Below are 23,612 nucleotides of genomic sequence, written 5' to 3' on the forward strand. Positions count from 1 at the left end.
GGTAAAAAAGACGCACAACCAACAGGAACCAGCCAACAGTATCTGAGGTGTTCGCTAAAATGACAAAGTACAAGTGAGTGAAAGATTGAAGCAGTCCTCTGACTGCCTGGACCTGCTGTCTCCAGCTCATATGGCTGTGTGTGCGTCTGTGTGGTCACGTGATGTGCAGTTTCAAAGGTAAGTTAGAGAGGAAGGAGGGCTGCTCAGAAATGCTACACGCCACTGTGGACGTCAAATCGTTGTCGTTCTAAAATGCCATTTAAAAACAAAGACAGTGTAAACAGGGCCTGAGTGTGTACTTTTCGCGAGCGGATTTGCAACGGGGGCGGGTGGAGGATCGCGATGCCGGTGTTGTCTATCGGATGAACCGTACGTAATACGTACATAGCAGAGCTTGCAAAACTGTGTTTTTTGTCGACAACACGAACGTTGTCAACATAACTCACTGGAAATCCAAAATGCTTACACACCGGCAACTTCATTGAAAGAGGAGAGGGTTTAAGCTCTGTCGACGGGTCTCCTGCTTCTGCAGTTTAACAAGCACTTCAACAAGCCAGTTTTTTTTTCCCGCTTGGCAAGCCAAGCTGATGTGACATGGGGGCGTGGCAGCATCGACGATTCTATTTTTTGATTCGATAATCGAAATTGAACATAAATTTCGATCGATTTCGATTAAAAATCGAAATCGTGACACCCCTAGACTCTATACTGCTCAGTGAGCCCCGTCTTTCGTATGAGAGGTTAAACCGAGGTCCTGACTCTCTGTGATCTTTAAAAATCCCTGGATGTCCTTCGAAAAAGAGTAGGGGTTAAACCCTGGCATCCTGGCCAAATTTGCTCACTGGCCTATGTCCATCATGGCCCCCTAAAAATTCCAATACAATGATTGGCTTCATCTCTTCTCCACCAATCAGCTGGTGTGTGGTCTGGCACAATATGGCTGCCGTTGTGTCATCCAGGTGGATGCTGCACACTGGTGGTGAATGAGGAGATTCCCCCCAATGTGTAAAATGCATTGAGTGTCCAGAAAAGCGATATATAAAAAGGAATTATTATTATTATTATTATTATTATTATTATTATTATTATTTTCAGACCATTATCTGTAAACTCTAGAGATGGTTGTGCATCCCAGAAGATCAGCAGTTTCTGAAATACTCAGACCAGCCCGTCTGGGACTACAACCATGTCACATTCAAAGTCACTTATCTTCCCCACCACATTTCTTCCCCATTCTGATGCTCAGTTTAAATTGCAGCAGATCGTCTTGATCATGTCTACATGCCTAAATGCACTGAGTTGCTGCCATGTGATTGGCTGACTAGAAATTTGCGTTAAGCAGCTGGGCAGGTGTACCTAATAAAGTGGCCGGTAAGTGTATGTAGGCTGTTATTATGTAGCCTCATTTCAAACAAAAGTATAAGACAGCGCCGACTGCACATTTAAAGATAATGAGTTCACTGTAGTTTAGTGAGTGCATTTGCATTTTAAAATCTCAATATAGTCAATTACGATCTAAGTATAGATTAAGTCATCATCATCAACAAACAGTATTGTTCACATTCAGTAATGCCACAGGGCTACAGCTGAATAGGTTGAAATAATCATTAGGTAAAAGACATCCCGGTATAATTAAGTTCACCTTAACTATTAGATTTGAGTTTGTTGGCATTAGAATGGCAATTCAACAGCACATTTTCTGTTGTTATCATACTTACTGTTAATATACAGGATATGCATTAGACAAAATGCGCTGTATACTAGATCTCACTATTATAATTTTAAGATATTAAAGTTGTGTTGATGATATGGCATGTAATATCTGGAAATTGTGAATCATTTGAGATTGTTAACATAGTATAAAATAAAAACAATTATGTTTAACTAATAATAATAATAACAACAATAACAACAACAACAACAACAACAACAACAACAACTATTATTATTAATATTATTAAGAATAATGATTTTATTATTATTATTATTATTATTATTATTATTATTATTAAATAGCACAATGAATAAATGATTAAATATAAAAAAGTATTAAATATTATTATTATATTATTATTATTATTATTATTATATTTGATGTTAAGTTTAAGAAAATATTATTCCTTTTTTAATATTTTTTTTAATCTTTTATTTTATGTTAATGTCTGCTTTAGATTACATTTAAATAAATTGCCTACTATGTCTATATTAAAATGTCTATTAAAAAAAATTTAATTTGGTGTAATGATTTAGTATTACTGTTACATTTAAAGAAACAACAACAATCAAAAAAAAAAAAAAAAAAAAAACCCACCAACCAACCAACCAGCATAAATAGGAAAACGGACAAGCAAGCAAACAAACAATGAATAAGTATATTGATAATAAATAAATAAGCATGTGTTTTATATTAAAAACAGTTTTTGTCATGTATTGAGATAAATATGTAAGCTAATATGTAAGAGATCATTCAATAAAACAGGATTGAAGGTATTTTAGTTTTAAAATCACAGGAACCAAAAAAAAAGTGTTTACTTAACGTGTGATTATTTCATTTTTAATGGTTGGCTTGCAAAAGTTACAAAACCACATGCCACTCTCTAAAATGCTAAAAACACTATTTTGAGAAGTAGATGTTTTGAATTATTGAGATTATGTTGCTGTCAAGTTGAGACATGCAGTGTCATGCACTGTAAAAATATCAGTAAAATTAGCAGTTTTCTCTATTTTGGAATTCATGCTTTTATTTTTCTCCCATTTATTTCTGCTTTTCAATTGAATTATGTGCTCTTGATCTTTCTTCCAAGAACTTTTACCCTTGACAAGTTTGAAAAGTACATTTTATTATCATTTTAACAGTTTAAAGTTATATAATGTCTGGGTTGACATTAAAACCTTAATAAACCTTAATGACATTAAAAACCTTAATAAACTGCCAGCACATTCTGTTATTTTACAGACTCATTTCTCCATATATTATTTCTTAAACATGATATGATTTCGAACAGCTAAAATGTTGATAAAAGACACTTTGCTAAACTGTAGTTGAATTTTCAACATCAAAAGTCAACAAAGCAGTGATCAACATCTCATGATGCAATTCACAACAAACACTTGAGTATCACAAAATATGCAAACCATTTACATACAGTCAACTCAGAATTATTAGCCCCCTGTTTATTTTTTCGAAGAGAAGATTTTTTTCAACACATTTTTTAACATAATAGTTTTATTAACTAATTTCTAATAACTGATTTATTTTATTTTATCTTTGCTTTGATTACAGTAAAAAAATATTTGACTAGATATTTTCAGGCCTCTTCTATTCAGCTTAAAGTGACATTTAAAGGATTAACTAGGTTAATTAGGTTAACTAAGCAAGTTACTGTATAATGATGGTTAGTTTTGTACTATCAGAAAAAAAATAGCTTAAAGAGGCTAATAATATTGACCTTAAAATGTTTTTTTTTTTTTTTTTTAACTTCTTTTATTCTAGCCGAAATAAAACTAATAAGACTAATAAAAATAAGTTTCTCCAGAAGTTTCTCCAGAAGAAAGAATATAATCAGATACACTGTGAAAATTTCCTTGCTCTGTTGAACATAATTTGGGAAACAATAATAAAAACTAAATAAATATTAAAAAATTAACGGAGGCTAATAATACTGACTTTAACTGTATATAATTTTTATAGTGTACCATAAAATATTATCACTTCAAATACTATGCAATCCACAACATTATCAAACAATTCTGGTCAACTTGTGTTGAATACACTAATCCTAATGATGCCCAATTCTGCTGCTACGAGAGAACTTTAGTGAAGACTTGCTGTATAGAGCCATGTGCTTTTATGTGTCCGAGCGTATCAGAGCCGTGTCCGGTGAAGCTGCCTGTGAGAGAATCAGAGCCATGGAGACAAACGGCCAATAAACAGCTGCTTTATGCTGATAAGAAACCACACGATCGCCAGAGAAAACCATATCATTAGTGACCATAAACAAACATTATGGTCTGGTCACCTTTGAAACACGATGTTCTACAATTTGACCGCTGCTTATTATCATCCATGCTTATTTACTGTCATAAGACGCTTGCTGCTGACGCTCCGCAAATGCAGATGGAATTTGCTTGCATTAAACACGCCATGAAAGAGTAAAAGCAGACATTTGCAGGGGGAAGAAAAGCTGAAATAAGCAAGGATTATAGACTGATTTCCTGCTGCATCAAACCTGAAAAGTATCTCTTATTGAAACTAAGTGAATTTGCTTGGTAAAGAAATTAACATTCACCATCACTATGTTGCCAGGTTGTTTTACTGAACTGGGCTATTTTAAAAATGGCATTAAACATGAGGTTTGCTGGCAGCTAGCTCTCTGAAACTCTTACATGGTCACCCACTAAAGCTAAGCAGCGCAGCGCCCGGTCAGTTCCTGGATGGGGGACCACATAGAAAAGCTAGGGTGCTGCCGTAAGTTATGTTAGTTCCCAGCAGGGGGCACTCAACCTGTGTTCCCTGTGGGTCCTAACGCCCCAGTATATTGATGGGGACTTTATACTGCTCAGTTAACACCATCTTTCGAATGAGATGTTAAACTGAGAGCCTGATCTCTCGTCGTTAAAAACCCTAGAATGTCCTTAAAAAAAAAAAAAAGATTAGGGGTTTAACCCCGGCATCCTGGCTAAATAAATGTTTGTGTGTAGACAAATAAAAAGCAGAAAAGAACCAGAATTAAAGCTATTAGACTGAAATTTGATGATATCAGAGACAATTTTACGTTAAAAAGATAAGATTTAAGGCGACATAGTGGCGCAGTAGGTAGTGCTGTCGACTCACAGCAAGAAGGTCGTTGGGTCGATCCTCGGCTCAGTTGGCATTTCTGTGTGGAGTTTGCTTGTTCTCCCTGAGTTTGCATGGGTTTCCACTGGGTGCTCCGGTTTCCCCCACAGTCCAAAGACTTGCGGTACAGGTAAATTGGGTAGGCTAAATTGTCTGTTGTGTACGAATGTGTGTGTGGATGTTTCCCAGAGATGGGAAAACAAAGCGCATCCGCTGCGTAAAAATGTGCTGAATAAGTTGGCAGCTCATTCCGCTGTGGCGACCCCAGATTAATAAAGGGACTAAGCCGACAAGAAAAAAAATGAATGGGATAAGATTTAACAACAATTAGCATATAAACAATGTTTTGATATTATTTATTAAATATTTTATTTTGCTGTGTTGCCAGGTTGTTTCACTGAACTGGGTTATTTTGAACATGCCATTAAAAATGACAGAGCTACAAATTTCCGTGTAAAAAGGCCACCAAAATGTTTATTTGCAGACAAAATAAATTAAAATAGAAGTTTTTCTTCATGAGTATTGATCTTTAGAGTGAATACCTGGCAACATAAAGACTGCTGGAAGGATAAAATGTAACAAAACGTGCATGTAAACAATGTTGTGACAATATTATTTATTATATCTTTTAGTTAGCTGTGTTGTCAAGTTGTTTCACTGAACTATTTAAATGTCATTAAAAATGACAGAGCTACAGGTTTCACGGTGGCCAAAATGTTTACTTGCAGACAAAATAAAAAAGGAAAATTGTTGTTTTTTCTAGTGAGTATTGATCTTTAGAGTGAATACCTGGCAACCTAAAGACTGCTTGGAGATGTGTTTGTCACATGAGTTTTGCACAAATTAGCGACTGAAAGCAGATTAATTGAGTTTGCTCTTGGAGACTTGTTAAATGTTTGTGTTTAGACAAAAAATAAATAAAAAAATAAATAAATTGAAAACTATTAGGCTGAGATCTGATAATATTGGAAAAGACTTTAATAGTAAAAAGATAAAATGTAACAAAAACTGCATATAAACAGCATGTTGTGTTATTGTTATTTATTATATATTTTGTTTAGCTGTGTTGCCAGGTTGTTTCACTGAACTGGGCTATTTTGAAAATATCATCAAAATGACAGAGCTACGGGTTTTGCTGTGAAATATTTATTTGCAGACAAAATAAAAAATGAAATTGGTTGTTTTTCCTAATGAGTATTGATCATTAAAAATAATACCAGGAAACCTAAAGAGGGTAAATAAAGGGGATGTGTGTAGATGTGTTTGTCGCATGAGTTTTGCATACATCAGTGATTTTAAGGCAGATTAATTGACTTCACTTTTAGAGCATAATTAAATGTTTGTGTGTAGACAAAAACAAACAATCAAAAAAACAAACAAATAAATAAAAACAAACAAACAAACCCTGAGTATTTAAGATACGATAAGATCTGATAAGCAGAAAGTAATTTAATGTTAAAAAAGATCAAATGTAACAATGTAACAAATAACAATGTAACGTAACAAAAACTAGCATATAAACAGAATGCTATGATAATATTATTTATTATATATTTTATTTAGCTGTGTTGCCAGGTTGTTTTACTGAACGCAGTTATTTTGAAAATGGCATTAAACATGACTGAGCAACAGGTTTTATTATAAGATGGCCACCAAAATATTTATTTGCAGACAAAATAAAATAAAAAAAAACAGATGATTTTCTTAATAAAGTATTGCTCTTTAGAGTGAATACCTGGCAACCAAAAAACTGCAAGGAGGATAAGTGAAGATGTATGTGTAGATGTGTTTGTCATATGCATTTTGCACACATCCGTGATTATGGCAGATTCATTGAGTTTGCTTTGAGACTAATTAAATGTTTGTGTGTAGACGAAAAAAAAGGATTAAAGCTATTATGCTGAGATTTAATATCTGAGAGGATTTTAATGTCAAAAACATCAAATGTTTTAAAAAACTAGCATAGAAACAGAATGTTACAATACTATTATTTATTATACATTTTATTTAGCTGTGTTGCCAGATTGCATTACTGAACTGGGTTATTTTGAAAATGCCATTAAAAATGACAGAGCTACATGTTTCACTGTGATCAAAATGTTTACTTGGAGACAAAATAAAAAAAAAAGGAAAATTATTATTATTATTTTTAATGAGTATTGATCTTTAGAGTGAATACCTGGCAAGCTAAAAACTACTGGGAGGGTGAGTGAGGGAAACGTGTGGGGATATGTGTTTAATGCAAGAGTTTTGCACATCAGCATATTTTAGGCAGATTAAGTTTGTTATTGTGGAGTAATTAAATGTATGTAAACAAACAAACAAACAAACAAAGAAACAAACAAACACACTCAAAGCTACTAGACTAAGATCTGATAACATCGGAGAGGATTTTAGAGGTAAGATATAAAATGCAACAAAAAGTGCATATAAACAATGTTGTGATGCTATTATGTGGTATATCTTTTATTTAGCTGTGTTGCCAGGTTGTTTTACTTTGAAAAAAAAAAAACTCATTAAAAATGACAGTGCCAAGTTTTAATATAACATGGCAACCAGAATGTCTATTAGCAGACAACATAAAAAAAGAAAATGGATGTTTTTCTTAATGAGCATTGATTTTTAGAGTAAATACCTGGCAATCGAAAGAAAGTAAGTTGAGGGAGACGTGTGTGGAGATGTGTTTGTCACACGAGTTTTGTACACATCAGCGATTTTAAGGCAGATTAATTGAGTTTGCTTTCATGGAGTAATTAAATGTGTGTTTTGTAGACAAAAACAGTAGCAAATCTGGAGGAGAGCAAAACAAAGAGTACCAAGATGAAAATACTGAAAATATCAGAGAAAATTTTTATCTTAAATGATATTATTAATTAATATTATTATTAATTAGCTTACCATAAGTTGTAATAATAATTTTTATATTATTAAGTTGATATATTATTAATATAATAATGTCATCATTTAACATAACAGACATATCAATGTGCCAGTGCTGGCCATTCAAAATAAAACTTTGTCTTGACAATATCATAAAGACACATGCATATATTCGGTTTTATTTTATTTATGGTTAAATTATTTATTTAAATATTGTTGCTATAATATATTTTATATAATATGTTTAGATTTACATAATATTTATATTTAGACAACTTATGTATACATTTAAATATCTACGTTACTAAATAGCGTTGAATAGTTTATATATATATATATATATATATATATATATATATAAACATATATATATATATATATATATATATATATATATATATATATATATATATATATATATATATATATATATATATATATATGTGTGTGTGTGTGTGTGTGTGTGTGTGTGTGTGTGTGTGTGTGTGTGCATTACATTTACATAGTAAATGCACACATTTATTAGGTCAGAACAAACTTTTGATTTGGGTGTGATTAATGATGATTAATCTTGGCCACCACTAATATTAAATAAAATGTCATGCCTTGTCTGATGTACCTAAATAAAGTACAATATACAGTATACATATACACGATTTACAATTTATTTAAATTTTCTTTACCGCAATCTTTATGGTTAAATAAATATTCAAACCAGGTTTTTTTTTTTTTTTTTTTTTTTTTTTCACCCACAGGCAATTGTATTCATTTCAGTTGTCTCCAATAAGAGTAATTGTTTTTTTTTACTTTTTTTTATTTTTATTTTTAAAAGAACTAGCAGCATTACGAGGTGTCTCTCTGTCTTTTTTAAATGTGCCGCAAATTTGGAAATGCAGCGTGATTCTGCGGAACTACAGGAATGGCCTCAAGGGTTCACAAGAGAGCTATTTCTAGCAGGAATACTGTTGTTTTCAGCTGCGTAAAAAAGCTTTAGTGGACACACACCCTTTGGGTTTGTTTTCAATTAGTATTAGATTGGATTTTTTTCTGGGTCCTGGCAACCCTGATCTTCTATCTTTCCTTGACAGTAACGCTATTAAACAGAAAGCAGTTTGAGCATTCATAACGTTTACTAATAAACAACAAAGCAAACAATGCCACATTTGCTTTAGGGTTGATCACAGCAAGATTTTTTTTCAAACAATTTTTGGATGGATATTTTTTCAGACACCTGGCAACCAAGATCAACAATTTATTGTGAGGCACCAATTACATTAAGCAAACTGAAACTTCTTAGAGCTTTGAAAACACAAAACATAATGATAAACACACACACACACAAACACACAGTAACCTCACATATCCTCCACAGTTAATATCAACAATGTCTTAATTTTGTTCTCAAGACACTAAACTCTTAGACACTTCAATACTAACGTCTGGTAACAAGTAGTTCAAATATGAAATTAGCCATTTCTAATCAAACCTTCCTGAAGCCAAATGATCAGAGCTCCTTTTCATATTCCTTTTATAGCTGTATATTAATGTAAAAATGAAACAACATGCTTATCATGATTAAAATTGCTACTCAGGTCCTAAACGGAAATCTGGTATTGAATAAGGGTATAATTTATAAGATAGTTTTAATTCCTTTAGGGTGTCCTTCCTTCAGGCAAGCATAATTATTCATTCATTCATTCATTCATTCATTCATTCATTCATTCATTCATTCATTTATTCATTCATTCATTCATATGTTCATTCATTCATTCTAATTAGACCACCATGTTTAGGAAAGAAAAAAACAATCTCACATACACCCTAAGAGTGATCACGAGGTTGGTTTTTGAAAAAAAAAAAGGCATTTTTCAGAGATCTGGCAACCCTAGATCAACACCCTTTGTTGTATATGTGCATTTTTAGAATTTATAAATCTTGGTGTTTCCATTTGTATGTTTTAAAAAGGTAATATACTATAATATTTCCTAGGTGTATACTGTAGGTAGCTAGTGATGAAGGTGAGCTTTCAATTCAACTTGATTTTATTATGTTAAATCCACATAAGTTTGTTAAAAGTGTTAAGTTAACCTAATTTGTATTGAGACAACATAAATGAATTATGTGGAACCCTGTTTTTTTTTTTTTTACAGTGTAGTCTTGGTGTATTTATGGTAGAAAATGTTTGTTCTATTGCTTTAAATAAACTGTAACATAAGACTGGTTTTGTTGTCAAGGGTCATATAATCTAAAATATGAAAAAAAAAAAATTTAATTTTTTTTAAAAAGTCTGTAGTGTTAATGAAAACAAAAAAGCATTTTATACTTTTACATTTTCCTGAAACCTGGCAACCCAGATCAACACCAATCATCATTTCCAACACAATCTCACAGCAATTCGGAACTTTTTGATTTAGAGGCTAATTCCTATAATTTGTACAATCTCATTTGATAATTTGGGTTTGGGGGCGGGGTTGAGTACCTCTTCTTTGAAATTTGATCAAATGTGGGATCTATGTTTCCTAAAATAGATGAAAGGATTGTTATTCATGAAGGCCGATTATTTAATTGGTTAATGGTGAGCTTTAATTCAGCCAAACACAAAAATTAAGTCTGTAGTGCAAATAAAAATATATTTTGGTCATTTCTTAATTAAAAATATAAATACACTGAACATTTGAGAGTGTAATTTTATTTGTTAACTGACAACAACAACAGCAACAACTAAATACTTTTACTTTTTCCATCTACTTAACATGTAAAAGATGTTTTTAAACAAGTTTTAGGGTTAGCATTTTTAAGAAACCTGGCAACCAAGTTCAACAACCACCGTCGTTTCTGTGCATTTTTTGCACATTTTTTAAATTTACAACATCTTGATGTTTCCAGTTGTATTATTTACAATTTCTTAAAATAGGTAAAAGGATTGCTAGTCATAAAGGCCAATCATTTAATTGGCTAATGGTGAGCTTTAATTCAGCCAAATAATAATAAAAAATAAGTCTGTAGTGTAAATAAAAATATATTTTGTTCATTTCTTTATTCAAAATATGAATACACTGAACATTTTAGAGTGTCATTTTATTTGTCAACAACAACATACCTTGACTTTTTCCATCTACTCAACATTTACTGTTGGTTTTGAACAGGTTTTAGGGTTGGCACAGACCTAGCAACCCAGATCAACAACCATCGTTGTTTCTCTGGATTTTTAGAATTTACAATAGCCCCTTTCATACATGCAGACCTTTCCGGAAAATTGCTGGTAAAGGTCTGTATGTGTGAACAGGCCCTTTTTGAAAATACCGGTAAATTTGTTTCCGGCTTTTTTCTGGCACGACTCATTGTAACATTACCGGTAATTTGTGGGAATGCTGTGCTGTGTGAACGCAGAAGGAAGATTGCTGGAAAGAGCACATGCACGTCTAGATCATGCTGACATGAGACATCTACTTTAGCCAATCAGAACAGACGCGCTCACGTCCAAACGGTTTATGAGAATAAAAGCCTTTAATTATTTTTCCAGACACATTTAGCAGCCAGATGTTAGGCAGATAACAATTATATGTTCCTTCTTAATGCCAACTGTGTCAATAATAATCGTTAAGATGCTTATGATAAGCCGCTGTTTGTTTACCTTCAAACTTTGCTTCCTTCAGTTGCTTCAGGTGCCCGTGAAGCAGCCTGTGAGCACCAGCGCACACACATGTACATCTCAACATGCGAAAGTGTTTCTCCATATTTTCATCGAAAGTTGTTCACAATACTGATCCAACCACAGAGTTTGTAATGTAGTCAAATGTTTACAAATACAAGCCCAGCCGTTTAGAGGTCATTTCTAGATAACATCCTCGCAGGGTCGTAAATCCTGGGGGGGACCCGGGGGGGGGGGGGGTGTGTGGTGTCCCCTCCCATCCGAGGCTTGTCCCCCCCACCCCCACCCCCCAAACAAATATTAAAAATAAAAACTCTGAATTGTGAAAAATATATGTATATATACCTAAAATAATTGTCTAAGTAGACAGAAAAGCGCATTTATCATTTAAAATGCATTTAGAAACAGTTGAGTTCCCCTTCCCCCTCCTAAAAGTGGTTCGGTCTACTTTTTTTTTTCCCCTCGTCTAACCTACTCACACACAGGCACACGTCAGGCTTTTATTTACCTTAAATAAGGCGATTCTCTTCAATGTAGTTAATACAGACTCGTTCATAAATTAGTTGCGGCAAAAATGCTGATTACCGATGTAATTCTCCATGAATCTGCTGTATTAGCGATTAAAATTACTTATCTAAAATTACTTATGTTGCTAACGCTAAAGCCGTTTCCTATGCATTGTTTAGTTTGTGACGACTTAGCATAATGTTACCTTAACATTAACGACCACAATTAGCATATTGTTTAGTTGTGTATTTGCTAAATGAGCACTGTGCTACACTCTGCACACTAACCTTACTGTATTTTTGTATAATCAGTTTCTATTCTGTTCTACTCAATTAATTTGAAATTAAAATGTTAACCTTTTTAATTCTTTGTTTTTATTGTGATTATTTTTATTATAATTTTGCATTCTTTATGTAAAGCACTTTGAATTACCATTGTGTATAAAATGTGTTACAGTATAAATAAACTTGCATTGCAGTGTCATGTATTTGCAAATACAAAAAAAAAAAAAAAATGACAGAGAAAATAGACATAAAATTATTTTTCAGTGCAGCTAAACGCCAAGCACAAAAAGTTCACATATTAAGGCAATTTGGCTTTAAGAATGAGTGCTTATGAAAATACTAACGTCACAATATCAATCACAGGCAAAGGAGAAGGAAATAATTGAGGATCAGGCAGAGCAGGGTCAGTCAGATGTACAGTGTCAGGTAAGGGTGCTGTGCTTTATTGAAGGGATAATGATAATTCTTTTGGGATGAAAAGTTTTTTTTTTATGTTTTCGGAGTTGTGTCTGTTTAGCAGATTTCACAGGCTCACTGATTTACAATATGATCTGTCATTTTATCAAGTGTAATATAAACAAGTTAGTTATTATGAGTATGGAAAATGTCTTTTCCTGCATTTATTCTGCTTCAGGAGTCAGACTGTTGATTGTAAACAACACAACAAACGATGCAATAAATAGTTTTTAAGAAAAATTTGCTTTGTTATTGAACCTGAGAAAAACTTTTAAAATATACATAATGACATAGTCTCCATGCTATAATAATAATGATGCAACTATTTTTAACTGCGGGGACATATCTTTATTAGTAATTCGGCTGTATTATTTGTGTCCCCTTCAAAAAAATGCTCAAAAGAAATTTTATATTTATTGTCCCCCCCTACTGTTAAATCAGATTTACGCCCATGCATCATTGCCTGTGTAAACACCGATTTTTTTAATCTACTGGTAAAGTCATACTGGAAATTTTCCGGATATTCACCGGAATCACTGTGTGTAAGGGGCTAATATCTTGGTTTCCATTTGTATTGTTTTAAATGCAATAACCTATAATGTTTCCTAAAATAGGTGAAAGGATTGTTAGTCATGAAGGCCATTCATTTAATTGGCTAATGGTGAGCTTTAAACTCAGCCAGCTTTGTGAAAATGCAAAAAAATGGAAGGAAACTCATTATTACTTAAACCATTTCTCTCACATTTCATCTTGTTAGTCATTTTCTAGTGGATCTGCTGACCGGGGTTTCTCAGATCATTACTGTGTGTATCATTACCATCCCTCGCAGTTTCTAGAGGTTACCTTTAAGTGGCCATGAAACTCCCTGCATTTTTAAACACAAATCTCCTTTGCATACATGTCCCGAGAAAGCTTTCTTTAAGTAAATATAATTTCATTATGCATGTTCACAGCAGTCTATAAAGCCGCTGTGCCAGCTGGACCCCAGAGCGAACCTCCCCAAAACATCATTTCACCCCTTCTTATAGTGTGAACGCCACAGTGAAACATACTTTATTTCGATTTAAAGCGTGCTGTGACAAAGACGGAAAATTTAATGCAAATTTAAATCCACAGATGCCCAAAGGAAAGGCATATTTACAGCGGTGCGAAAACAGGGCAGTAAACAGCACTGTTCATAAATAATGGCACTATTAACTCAAAACACCACTCGCTTTCAGTTGTCCTGTGGGATGGACTCATATATTCAGTACAGCATCGTAGTGTGCTGTAGAGAGGTGAGTGGAAAATACATAAACATTTATACACTGTTGATCGAGTAAAATGTATGCATTCATCAAAAAACTACTGCAGGATTTGAGACTGTGGATCAAAGTCATAAGTGTAAACATGAAAGTTGATTAAGGTTTCTTTTTATGCTTAACCTGGGGTGTTGCTAGACATAAAGCCAACATTGGCTCATTCTGAAAGTGTAGCCTTATATACATTTCTGGAGATAGCAAATTATATAGCCAGAGGAGTGAATGCTAGGGCGATACGACGCCGTTCCTTATCTAACTTACAAGCTGACCGCTTACCTCCGTGTGCACGACTTTCCCACTGTTACACAAATCTTCAGAAATTAAACACTATTAGGGTGTTTTCACACCTGTGAATCGATTCAGTTGTTCCGAAACAGAGATTACAATTGTTACATTGTTGCTCTTGGAGCGGTTCGCTTTCACACTGCAATGTTTCTAGTCGGACCAAAAGAGCTAAAACAAGTCACGTGCGAGTAAACTCTCCTCACATTGGTCAGAGTGTCAGGGATTATTTTGCAGCGTCCCGCTCAACTGTCAGGAGAGGTGGTGGTTTGGTGGTGATTGACAGGGTGTGCGCTCGACGTGTCTGAGGAGAGACGCGGTGGGGAGGGGTGAGAAGGGTGCGCTACGATGCCTATTTGAGGACCGGTAGGGAGACACGAGATTACCGGGAGATCATCACTCATTTGCTGGCATCCGGAGACTCGCGAAACTTCCCGCCCTACTCATAATTCTCTCTTCATTTAGCCGTAAGCCTATTACATATCCATAAAACATTGTGATATAACCGCGCTTGGATCAGATCGCTTTCTCACTGCAATCGAACCGCTCCAGGGTTCGTTTCAATGGAGCCGAGACCACCTCATTCAAGCAATCTCTGAGCGATTACTTTGACGCGGAATAGAGCGCGATTGCCCTGTTCACATATGCCAAACCAACCACGCTAACTGGGCAAACGAGATACGTTCCAAAACAAAAGCACCCTTAGTCTTTTTGGTGTTTTAAAAAAAAAGATTGGATCCCACATTTGATCAAATTTCAAAGAAGAGGTATATCTAATTATTTCCAAATGTAAAGTGGAGATTAGTCCCAGAAGCCAGCCAGACTGTATTTTTTATTCATTTATTTATTTATTTATTAATTTTTTAGCTATGATCATGCTATATGCTGAACAGGTAATTGGACACTTCGGAGTCTCCAGGAAATCTGACCAGCCAAAAGATGTTTTTACTGGGTCAGGGAGTAAAACACAACCGTAAACTTTAGGAAAGAACTGAAATATTTCTAACCAAAAATTCTGAATTTGAACACAGGACCAAAAAAGATGTGCTAAGGTACCCTCAGCAGCTTTACACTTGTCACATGTGGGGGAACCGTGGGATAGACTTTACTAAGCTTTGATTAAGAAAAGTGAAGTCTGTGTAATGCTTTGTACTGAATAAGGTTGTGTCTAGAATTTATAGAACATAAATAAACAGATAAAAGATTGATCCCAATCAGACTCAGAGATTTAAATCTTCCCTAGTGACTTTCAAATGAAGAGAAGAAAAATCTGTTTTGTTTTTAAAAGCATTAACAAATAAAGAGGTTAGGCCCCCAGCATTTGGACAGTTTAAAAATAAGTCAAATAATTTGCCTTCTAAAGATAAATCACTAAAATCTGGAATAGACCTGAAGGTACTGAATGATAATTTGTATACAATACTGTGTGTAAAGTAATATTTTCTGTCTTTTAAGTGAATTTATTTACCAAACAATTTGATTTAATTAAGTTATTATTATTATTATTATTATTATTATTATTATTATTATTCATTTTCTTTATGGCTTAGTCCCTTTATTAATATGTGGTAGCCACAGTGGAATGAGCCACTAACTCATCCAGCATATGTTTTACACAACCGATGGCCTTCCAGCTGCAACCCATCACTGGGAAATATTATTATTATTATTATTATTATTATTATTATTAACTATTGAAAAAGTCTGTAGATTTTGTCTGAAAGTTAATTCAAGATGAAGAGAAATTGAATTTTACAGCCACTTGCTTTAAAATCCCAGCGGATAGCAGGTCAATTACAATGATAATATTCAAAAAGTGAAAAAAAAAAAAAAGTCTGTAGTTTTCATTTAGGTTAAAGTTGTAAGAATGGGTTTTAACCACAGGGGTTCAGACTGCAGTTCTGCCGTGAACAATTTACATTTCTAATCAAACCATCCTTCTGCAATCTTATACCAAATACGAAAATAATGGCAGTTTTAATAGCCTAAAATGTGACGGAGCTTTATTATTATGTGATTGTATTGTATTGTATTGCAATATGGAGCAATTAAGTGTTGATGTTAAATCAAAAGTAATTCACAGAAACTTGAAAAATAGATGATTTAATGACGATAATTCTCTATGGTAACAACTGAATGAATTACAAAATACCTGTATATAATTCCTCTCGTCTAAATGAAGTAGGAGCCAAAGTGATGTGTTGGATAAGTGTTAGCCGCAGCAAACCAAAATCCTCAAACACCAGGATCTGTTCCTCCACTGACACGAGTCGCAACTCACGGCCAACAAGTTGCCGCATTTGTCGTCTCTTATGATCAGCAAAGGGTTGCTAGGGACCTATTTTTCCCTGGTTCCCAACGGGACATATTGTATTGCAATATGGAGCAATTAAGTGTTGATGTTAAAACATAAGTCACAAATTCTTCAAAATGAGATGATTTAATGACAATAATTATCTCTGGTTAAAGCTGAATTAATTACAAAATAATTGTATAAAATGATAAAATTTGAAATGATAAAAAAATGTAACAAGAAATGTACCCAGCTTAAATGTAAAAATAAAGTTACCAGAGGTAGAAGGAGAGACCGGTAGGGAGAGACAAAGACTGTAAGTAGGCCTCAAAGGGTGCTTTCACACATGGTTCATTTGCCTGGACCGTACCCAAGTTCGATTGTCTCCCCTTGCCACCTCCTTGGTTGGTTTGTGTTCACACTGTCTTTTTCCTTTTGAACCCATGGTACGCTTGCGTCATTGAGCTGCTGTTTTGTTTACGGCTGTTGCTAGGTGACGGCCATGCAAGCAAGCGCCGAAATGGAAAGACTTCCGCACATCGCAGCCATTCTGCTTTAACTGAAAGCTTTTGGACATACAGAAAGCAACTTGCGTCCATCTGCCGCAAAAATATTATGCACATTCAGAACATCACACAGCGTCTGCAGAAGCTGTTTGTGGAGGAGACAAGTAGACATCACTGTGTTTGCCCTGGCTCAGTCCCGCGTGTGACACCAAGGTACGAAACAAGACACACACAAACACACACACATGAACGAAAGAACGTTATGAAAATGATAGTTTGTTGTACAGTTGGCAGTTCACTATAGTTCACTAGTTCACTTCCGTTATTTGGTACGATTGCATTCACATCTAAAGTGAACCGTACCAGAGTTCACATGAACCGTACCCCAGACCACCTCTTTCAGGCGGACTAGGGTACGGCTCACGGGTCCGCACCCGGGTTCAGAAGACGCATTCACACTAGCTAAACGTACCAAACTATGACGTCAAACGAACTCGGGTGCGGACCAAAAGTGCTAGTGTGAAAGCACCCAAAGAGGCAGAGAAGATAGACTCCAGATCAGGAGAGAAGCAGACCAGGAAAAAGAACATACCATGAAAAGAAACAGAGCAAAGTTTACCACCTATTTTGTATCTTTCTTGACCATTAGACCAAAGCCCAAATACTAAGACATTCAAACTTACCAATCAACATGTGTCCACATCGTAAAATCCCCTAAGTCCACATACCAAGCTCTGATCTAATCAGTATCTGCCTTTGGAATTAGTGTGAGCCTTCTTTGGTGAAAAAGACCATATAAACAAATGCATATGACAATATAGACTCTTACAAGGTTATGGTTATGCCTAACATTAAAACCTTATTTTAAAGTCTGAAAGTTAATTTCAAGATGAAAAGAAATCAGATTTTACAGACGCTTGCTTTAAAATCACAGCAGATAGCGGGTCAAGTACAGAGATAATATTCAGAGAGTGAGAAAGAAAGCCTTGAGCACATTGTGTACAGTAGCAGATGAAGAGTCAGTGAACATAAGCATCAGAGAGCAGAGAGTCATGAACACATTCGGAGCTGTCAGTGCTCTAATGTTCCCTTTCTCCTCCACTGATCTGAGACGCAAACACAACACACTCGCAGGTCTCAACTGCTTTAACAGCATCACAACCACTGACCCACCCACTTATGAAGGCTTTGTGGAAAGACTTCAGTTCAATTTAATTCAAATTTATCTGTAAAGCGCTTTCCACAATACTTATTGTTTTAAGGCAGCTTTACATTGTTTAAAGGTGCACATTATTGCATTACAATCAAGTTTGGAAAAGTTAAGGTTATTAGCTACCATAACTCTATTAGGTACTAATGCAACATAGGCTCATTCTATAAAAGTACCCCTACATACATTGTTGGGGATCTCAAATTATGTCAACCCAAGCTCATTCTGATAACGTAGTCCCGCTACGTTTATTTTTTTCAAGCGGGGGCGGGGCGGTGTGACGCCGTTCCCTTTCGCGTTTGCCTTACCTCCTTGTGGAGGGCTTCCCCGCTGCAACCCGTTTGTCCACTCAGCTCAGCGTTTACGTCGGCAGGCTCGAGATGCGGAAAGGGGTCGACCACGGCGACCGGTTTCGAGTCCGGGGAAGAGCAGTTCCAGCAATCAGGTAAGACAAAAACAGAATCCCAAAAATTAAGTGAACGAGTTTCGTGACAGGGTGAGAACGCGGCGAAATCCGAAAACGCAGTGGAATAAAAAAAAAAATCAGGGTTTTTATTTTTTTGGACGGCTTTTGTGAACTGTTGCTCGGGTTTAGGGAAGCAGGCGGGCGAGCGGGTCGATCGGTAAAATTGGTTGGGTTCAGGGAAGGAGGAGGGCGAGTCGGCACACTGGCCGGTCACGCAGTCAATCATCCGGTCAGTGGCCTCCGGCGGGTTCACGCGAGAACAGAGCAGGCGCGAACCGCACTCGCGAGAGGCGTCTGAGGTGTGAAAAAGCGCGCAACAGCGGCCTCTCGCGGATTTGCGAAAACAAAAACTGCAGCCGTACGTACCCGCCGGGACGTATTCCGCGGTCTCCAGAAACGTCCGCGGGACTACGTTTCCACAATGAGCCCGGGTTGAATTATGTAGCCAGAAGTACTTATGTCAAACGCTACAAGGCGGTATGACGCAATCCCTTTTCTTGCTTACCAGCTGTCTGCCTACCTACATATGAACGACTTTCCCGCTGCTATCAGTATGTCCCATAGCTCATTGCGTACGAAGGTGTACTTGTGATGTGGAGAGGAGTTGACCACTATGACGGGGTTTGAGTCTGATGAAGAACTGTTCCAGAAAGCTGGTAAGGTAAAAACAAAAGCCAAAAACAAAACAAGTTAATAACAGGATGAGAATGTGGTGAAATCTAAAAACATGGTAAAAATCAGGCTGCTGCGGGGGCTTTTCTTTTTCTGCATTGCTTTTAAAAACACTGTGGGTTGGGTGTAGGGAAGGGTAGTGCTTAATTGATAAATTAATAATTTTCTGAACAAAAACAGGAGATTAATGTTACCGTGACTGAGGCCCACCAGACAATTTCAGTTTTCCCAGAACATGACATCATTAAACGGCGATAAAGCAAAAAAGAGCATCACATTTCTGAACGCTCTTTTATTATTTTGTGCCATATAAAAGGTCATAGGTCAATCATGGGTAATAACACATAGCTACGAACACAAATTGTATAAAATTCACTTCACGATTATGTGCCAAGTGAAAAACAAATACTTCAATTACTCAGTATAAACTTCAAGTAGAGCCCACAGTTACCTTATCAGTCATGTTTTCTGGCTGACTTGATATCACTTTGCTCCTGTCTCCCGCTATCCTGATCCATTCATGGAGTTTCATCTTAAGATCTTTTTTGTGTACTCGTGGTTTTAAAAAATGAAAACATGCAGGAATTCACCTTTAAAAAATGCAAATATTATTTAGGTTGGCCACTGAGCCATTATTTTTAGTGCTCACTGCACACAAAATAACAATCACGAACCAATGAGAGTGATTGTAAACATAAGAAAGCTGATTGGATGAAAACATTGTTGAGGGTCAATAGTTTTGCTTTAACTTGCACATGGTGACTGCCATTGTGTGCGTCAATCCACACTGCCTTCGCTTGCATTCACAATATCTCTAATGCCAGATCCATTAAAATAAATACCGAAATGCAAAACACGAATATTGGTCATTTTTCAGAACAGGATCTGGCAAGATCTGGCTCAAATCAAGAACTGGGGAAGGGGGTGGATGCTTTTGAATAGATGCTTTTGAAAACACTATCGGTTGGGTTTACGGAAGGATGAGGGTGGGTCAGTTGATTGGTCAGTTAGCTGACAGCAGCCTCTGGTGGATTTACAGGAGAGCCGCAGGCACTCCTGAGAGAAATTTGTGGTCTCAGAAATTGTACACAGAGGCCTCAGATGGATTTGCAAAAACAGAAATTGCAAAAAATGAAATAAATAAAAAATACCTTCTGGGACATAGAGTTGAAGAAGTTTAACAGAGCAAAGGGAATTTTCAAAGTATGTCTGATGTTTTTTTTTTTTTGTAGGAGAAAGTTTTGTAACGAGGAGGTTGACACAAAGGGATCCATTTGCAGTATGTATATTAAACAGTTTATTAACAAACACACAGTAAGTGCTGATGGATGAACTCACATGAATAACAGGCGTAAAGGGTCGATGGGCAGGCGGCATACAATCGTTGGTCAATATAACAGGTATGGGTCAGGGGCTGGCAGCAAGATGCAAGATCGGAGAGCCAAGTAGGTAATCTGGGCAGGCGGCAAGCAAAACAAAGTCAAGGACAATCCGGGTTGGCGACAGGAGATCAGACAGAAACAGGACGCACAGAAATGTCAGCAGGGCATAACAAGACTGCAAATAAGTGAGCGCTGCTAAAATGTGTGTGTGACTAGCGTCAGGTGCAGTTCAAGTTTAAACTCAGAGTTGGTTGAATCTCCTTACTGAAACAGGCTCTTGATCTAGCATCAACCGAAGGTTAGTGCTCTTTATAGTTTGTGTGTGTGTGTGTGTGCGCGCACAGGTGCACTTTATCAGTAATTAGGTGAGCGTGAACGAGTGCAAGTGTTTCCAGGTGAGTTGGATGATTCTAGTGACTGCCTGGCAACAACCAATTAATGACGCGGTCACACTAGAGTTCGAAGCTGCGGTCACACTAGAGTTTGTGTGTGCGAAATTTAGTCGTATGGCGCTGCGAAGAGGGGCGGGATTAAACAAGATGATTAGACATTTAATAAAGCAAGTGATTGGTCCATATATTACATTTCTGTCCAGAACGGTCATGCTGTGATCCTCGTGTGCGTATGAATGGAGCTCTATAGGGAGAGAAGAGCAGCGTGACCGCAGCTTCATACTGAAAATAATACTAGTTCTACTGATGAACAAAACAATTATTTTAATTTTATATACACAAAAATACACAATAAATTCATTCATTCATTTTCTTGTCGGCTCAGTCCCTTTATTAAGCCGGGGTCGCCACAGCGAAATGAACCGCCAACTTATCCAGCACAATTTTACTTAGCGGATGCCCTTCCAGCTGCGAATCATCTTTGGGAAACATCCACACAAACACACATTCACACACACACACACTCATACACTACGGACAATTTAGCCTACCCAATTCACCTGTACCACATGTCTTTGGACTGTGGGGGACACCGGAGCACCCGAAGGAAACCGGGAGAACATGCAAACTCCACACAGAAACACCAACTGAGCCAAGGATCGAACCAGCGAATTTTTATTAGTAAAAATTGGTTACTAATCATTTAGTATGAGTGATAGGATACAAAAAATGTCTGTTATTATGCAATTACATAGTGTGCAGAATTTAAATGTTTCAAATTTGTGACATTTGACAGGACATACTATGCAAAATCACTTTAATAAGCGTGTAAACACAGTTGTGTGGAAACAGTGTGTGGATTAAACAAGCTTTTAATGGTAAACATTAATTCATTATATTTGTAACAGGGAGCCGGACACGGAGGGATCCATTTGCAGTATATTTATTAAACACAGTTCAAACACAGTCATACAATACGCACTTACATGCGAACTCACATAAACAGTATTCAGTATGGGTCTAAGGGCTGGCTGTCAAGGAGTGATATAGCAGGCATGGATCAGTGGCAGGCGGCGTGGTTCAGAGTCGAGATATCAGGCGTGGTTCAGTGCAGGCAGCGTGGATCAGAATCAGAATACAAGCAAGGTTCGGGGCAGGCAGAAGTCAACACAAGGTCGGTAACAGTCCAGGTAATACACGGGAGATCAAGCCAGGAGATAACGCTCAGTAATGTCAGACAGGGCAGAACAAGACTTTGCAACGGACTGAGTGTGTGTGCTGCTTATATGTGTGAGTGTGGGTCGTTAGCGGGATGAGCTGCAGGTGTGTGTGCTTATCAATTTAAGTGGATGACGTAATGATTAGAAGTCCGGTGATGGTGGCCTCTGCTGGCCAGCGAGGGGAATGACTGTGACCAAGTCGGTGACAATATTGTTTCTAATCACACTTTATTTATTTTTATTTTTATTTGATTTTTTGTAAAGAAAGCTCAATGACTGCTACAGAAAATTATAAGGATTGCACTTTTTATCTTGGAAACTATATTATTTTAATAAAAAAATTAAATAAAAAAATATGTAATCACACTTGATAAAAGAAACTGCAGAAACACTTTGATTGACAATTTTCCTTTTGTATGTGTCATCAGAGGGGGAAAGCTCCGCCCACTAGTGACCATATATCCCTCATTAGCATAGAACTTTAAGGTGCGGTCACATTGGGCTTTTCCTCCCATAGACTTCCATTCATGCGCACGCGAATGCGTCAGACCGGAAATACAGGGTCATGCGTCAAGCTTCGCAAGTTTTGCTTCGGTGCAAAGTTCAAGCTTGGTGAACTCTGACCTGCGGAATTGCATCACTTGACTACGTGAGATCAATTGATGATCAAAACATGACCTCTCTGGACAGAAATTTAAAACATGGAGCAATCGCTCATTTTTTAAAATGCCTAATGAGCTTGTTTAATCCCGCCCCTTTTCTCAGCACCGCATGTCAGAATTTCGCACGCACAAACTCTAGTGTGACCGTAGCTTTAGTCTTGTTTTTAAATCTGCCACAATGCTGACGCACATGCGTTTGTTGCTCCGCCCTCTTTGAAAAAGAGCACAATCTTATTTGAATCGAAAGCGAGAGTCACCAAAATGGCATAATTTGGATCAAAGCCTAAAAGGGTCAGTTTCAAAAAGTAATAAAACATTATTTGTGTTGTATTTTGAGCTGAAACTTCACATACACAATCTAGAGACATCAGAGACTCATTTTAGATCTTGTAAAAAAAAAAAAGGGGCATAACAGTTCTCCTTTAAATTAAAACCAGTGAGTCATTTTTTTTGAGTGCTCAGCCCTCCAGCTGAGAATCACTGCTACACTTGTCAGTTCTCACTAACTTGCATATCCCCTAACAAGTCTGCAAACCCCGCCAACATGATTCACCGCTTCCTCATGACAATGGCAAACACTTTTACACATTTCCACAAAGACTACAGCGTC

The 23,612-nt window shown here is 36.3% G+C and overlaps 1 protein-coding gene across 2 annotated transcripts in view; it reads right to left on the bottom strand.

Annotated features, from left to right (window-relative positions):
- Positions 1-23,612, bottom strand: part of LOC147835500 (uncharacterized) — a 345,699-nt gene that overhangs the window by 65,133 nt on the left and 256,954 nt on the right. The window contains exons 3-4 of one of the 2 annotated variants that reach the window (XM_087264219.1): positions 20,685-20,800; positions 19,195-19,327 (exon numbers count right to left, since the gene is read on the bottom strand). The exons of the other annotated variant lie outside the window; for it this stretch is intronic. Of the exons in view, the coding sequence (XP_087120345.1) occupies positions 19,195-19,327; positions 20,685-20,800 (249 nt within the window). The remainder of the gene's footprint in view (positions 1-19,194; positions 19,328-20,684; positions 20,801-23,612) is intronic. 2 annotated transcript variants of the gene reach the window in all.

Source organism: Danio rerio, chromosome 8, assembly GCF_052040795.2.
Source record: "Danio rerio strain M-AB ecotype USA chromosome 8, GRCz13ab, whole genome shotgun sequence".
Classification (NCBI taxonomy): Eukaryota; Metazoa; Chordata; class Actinopteri; order Cypriniformes; family Danionidae; genus Danio; species Danio rerio.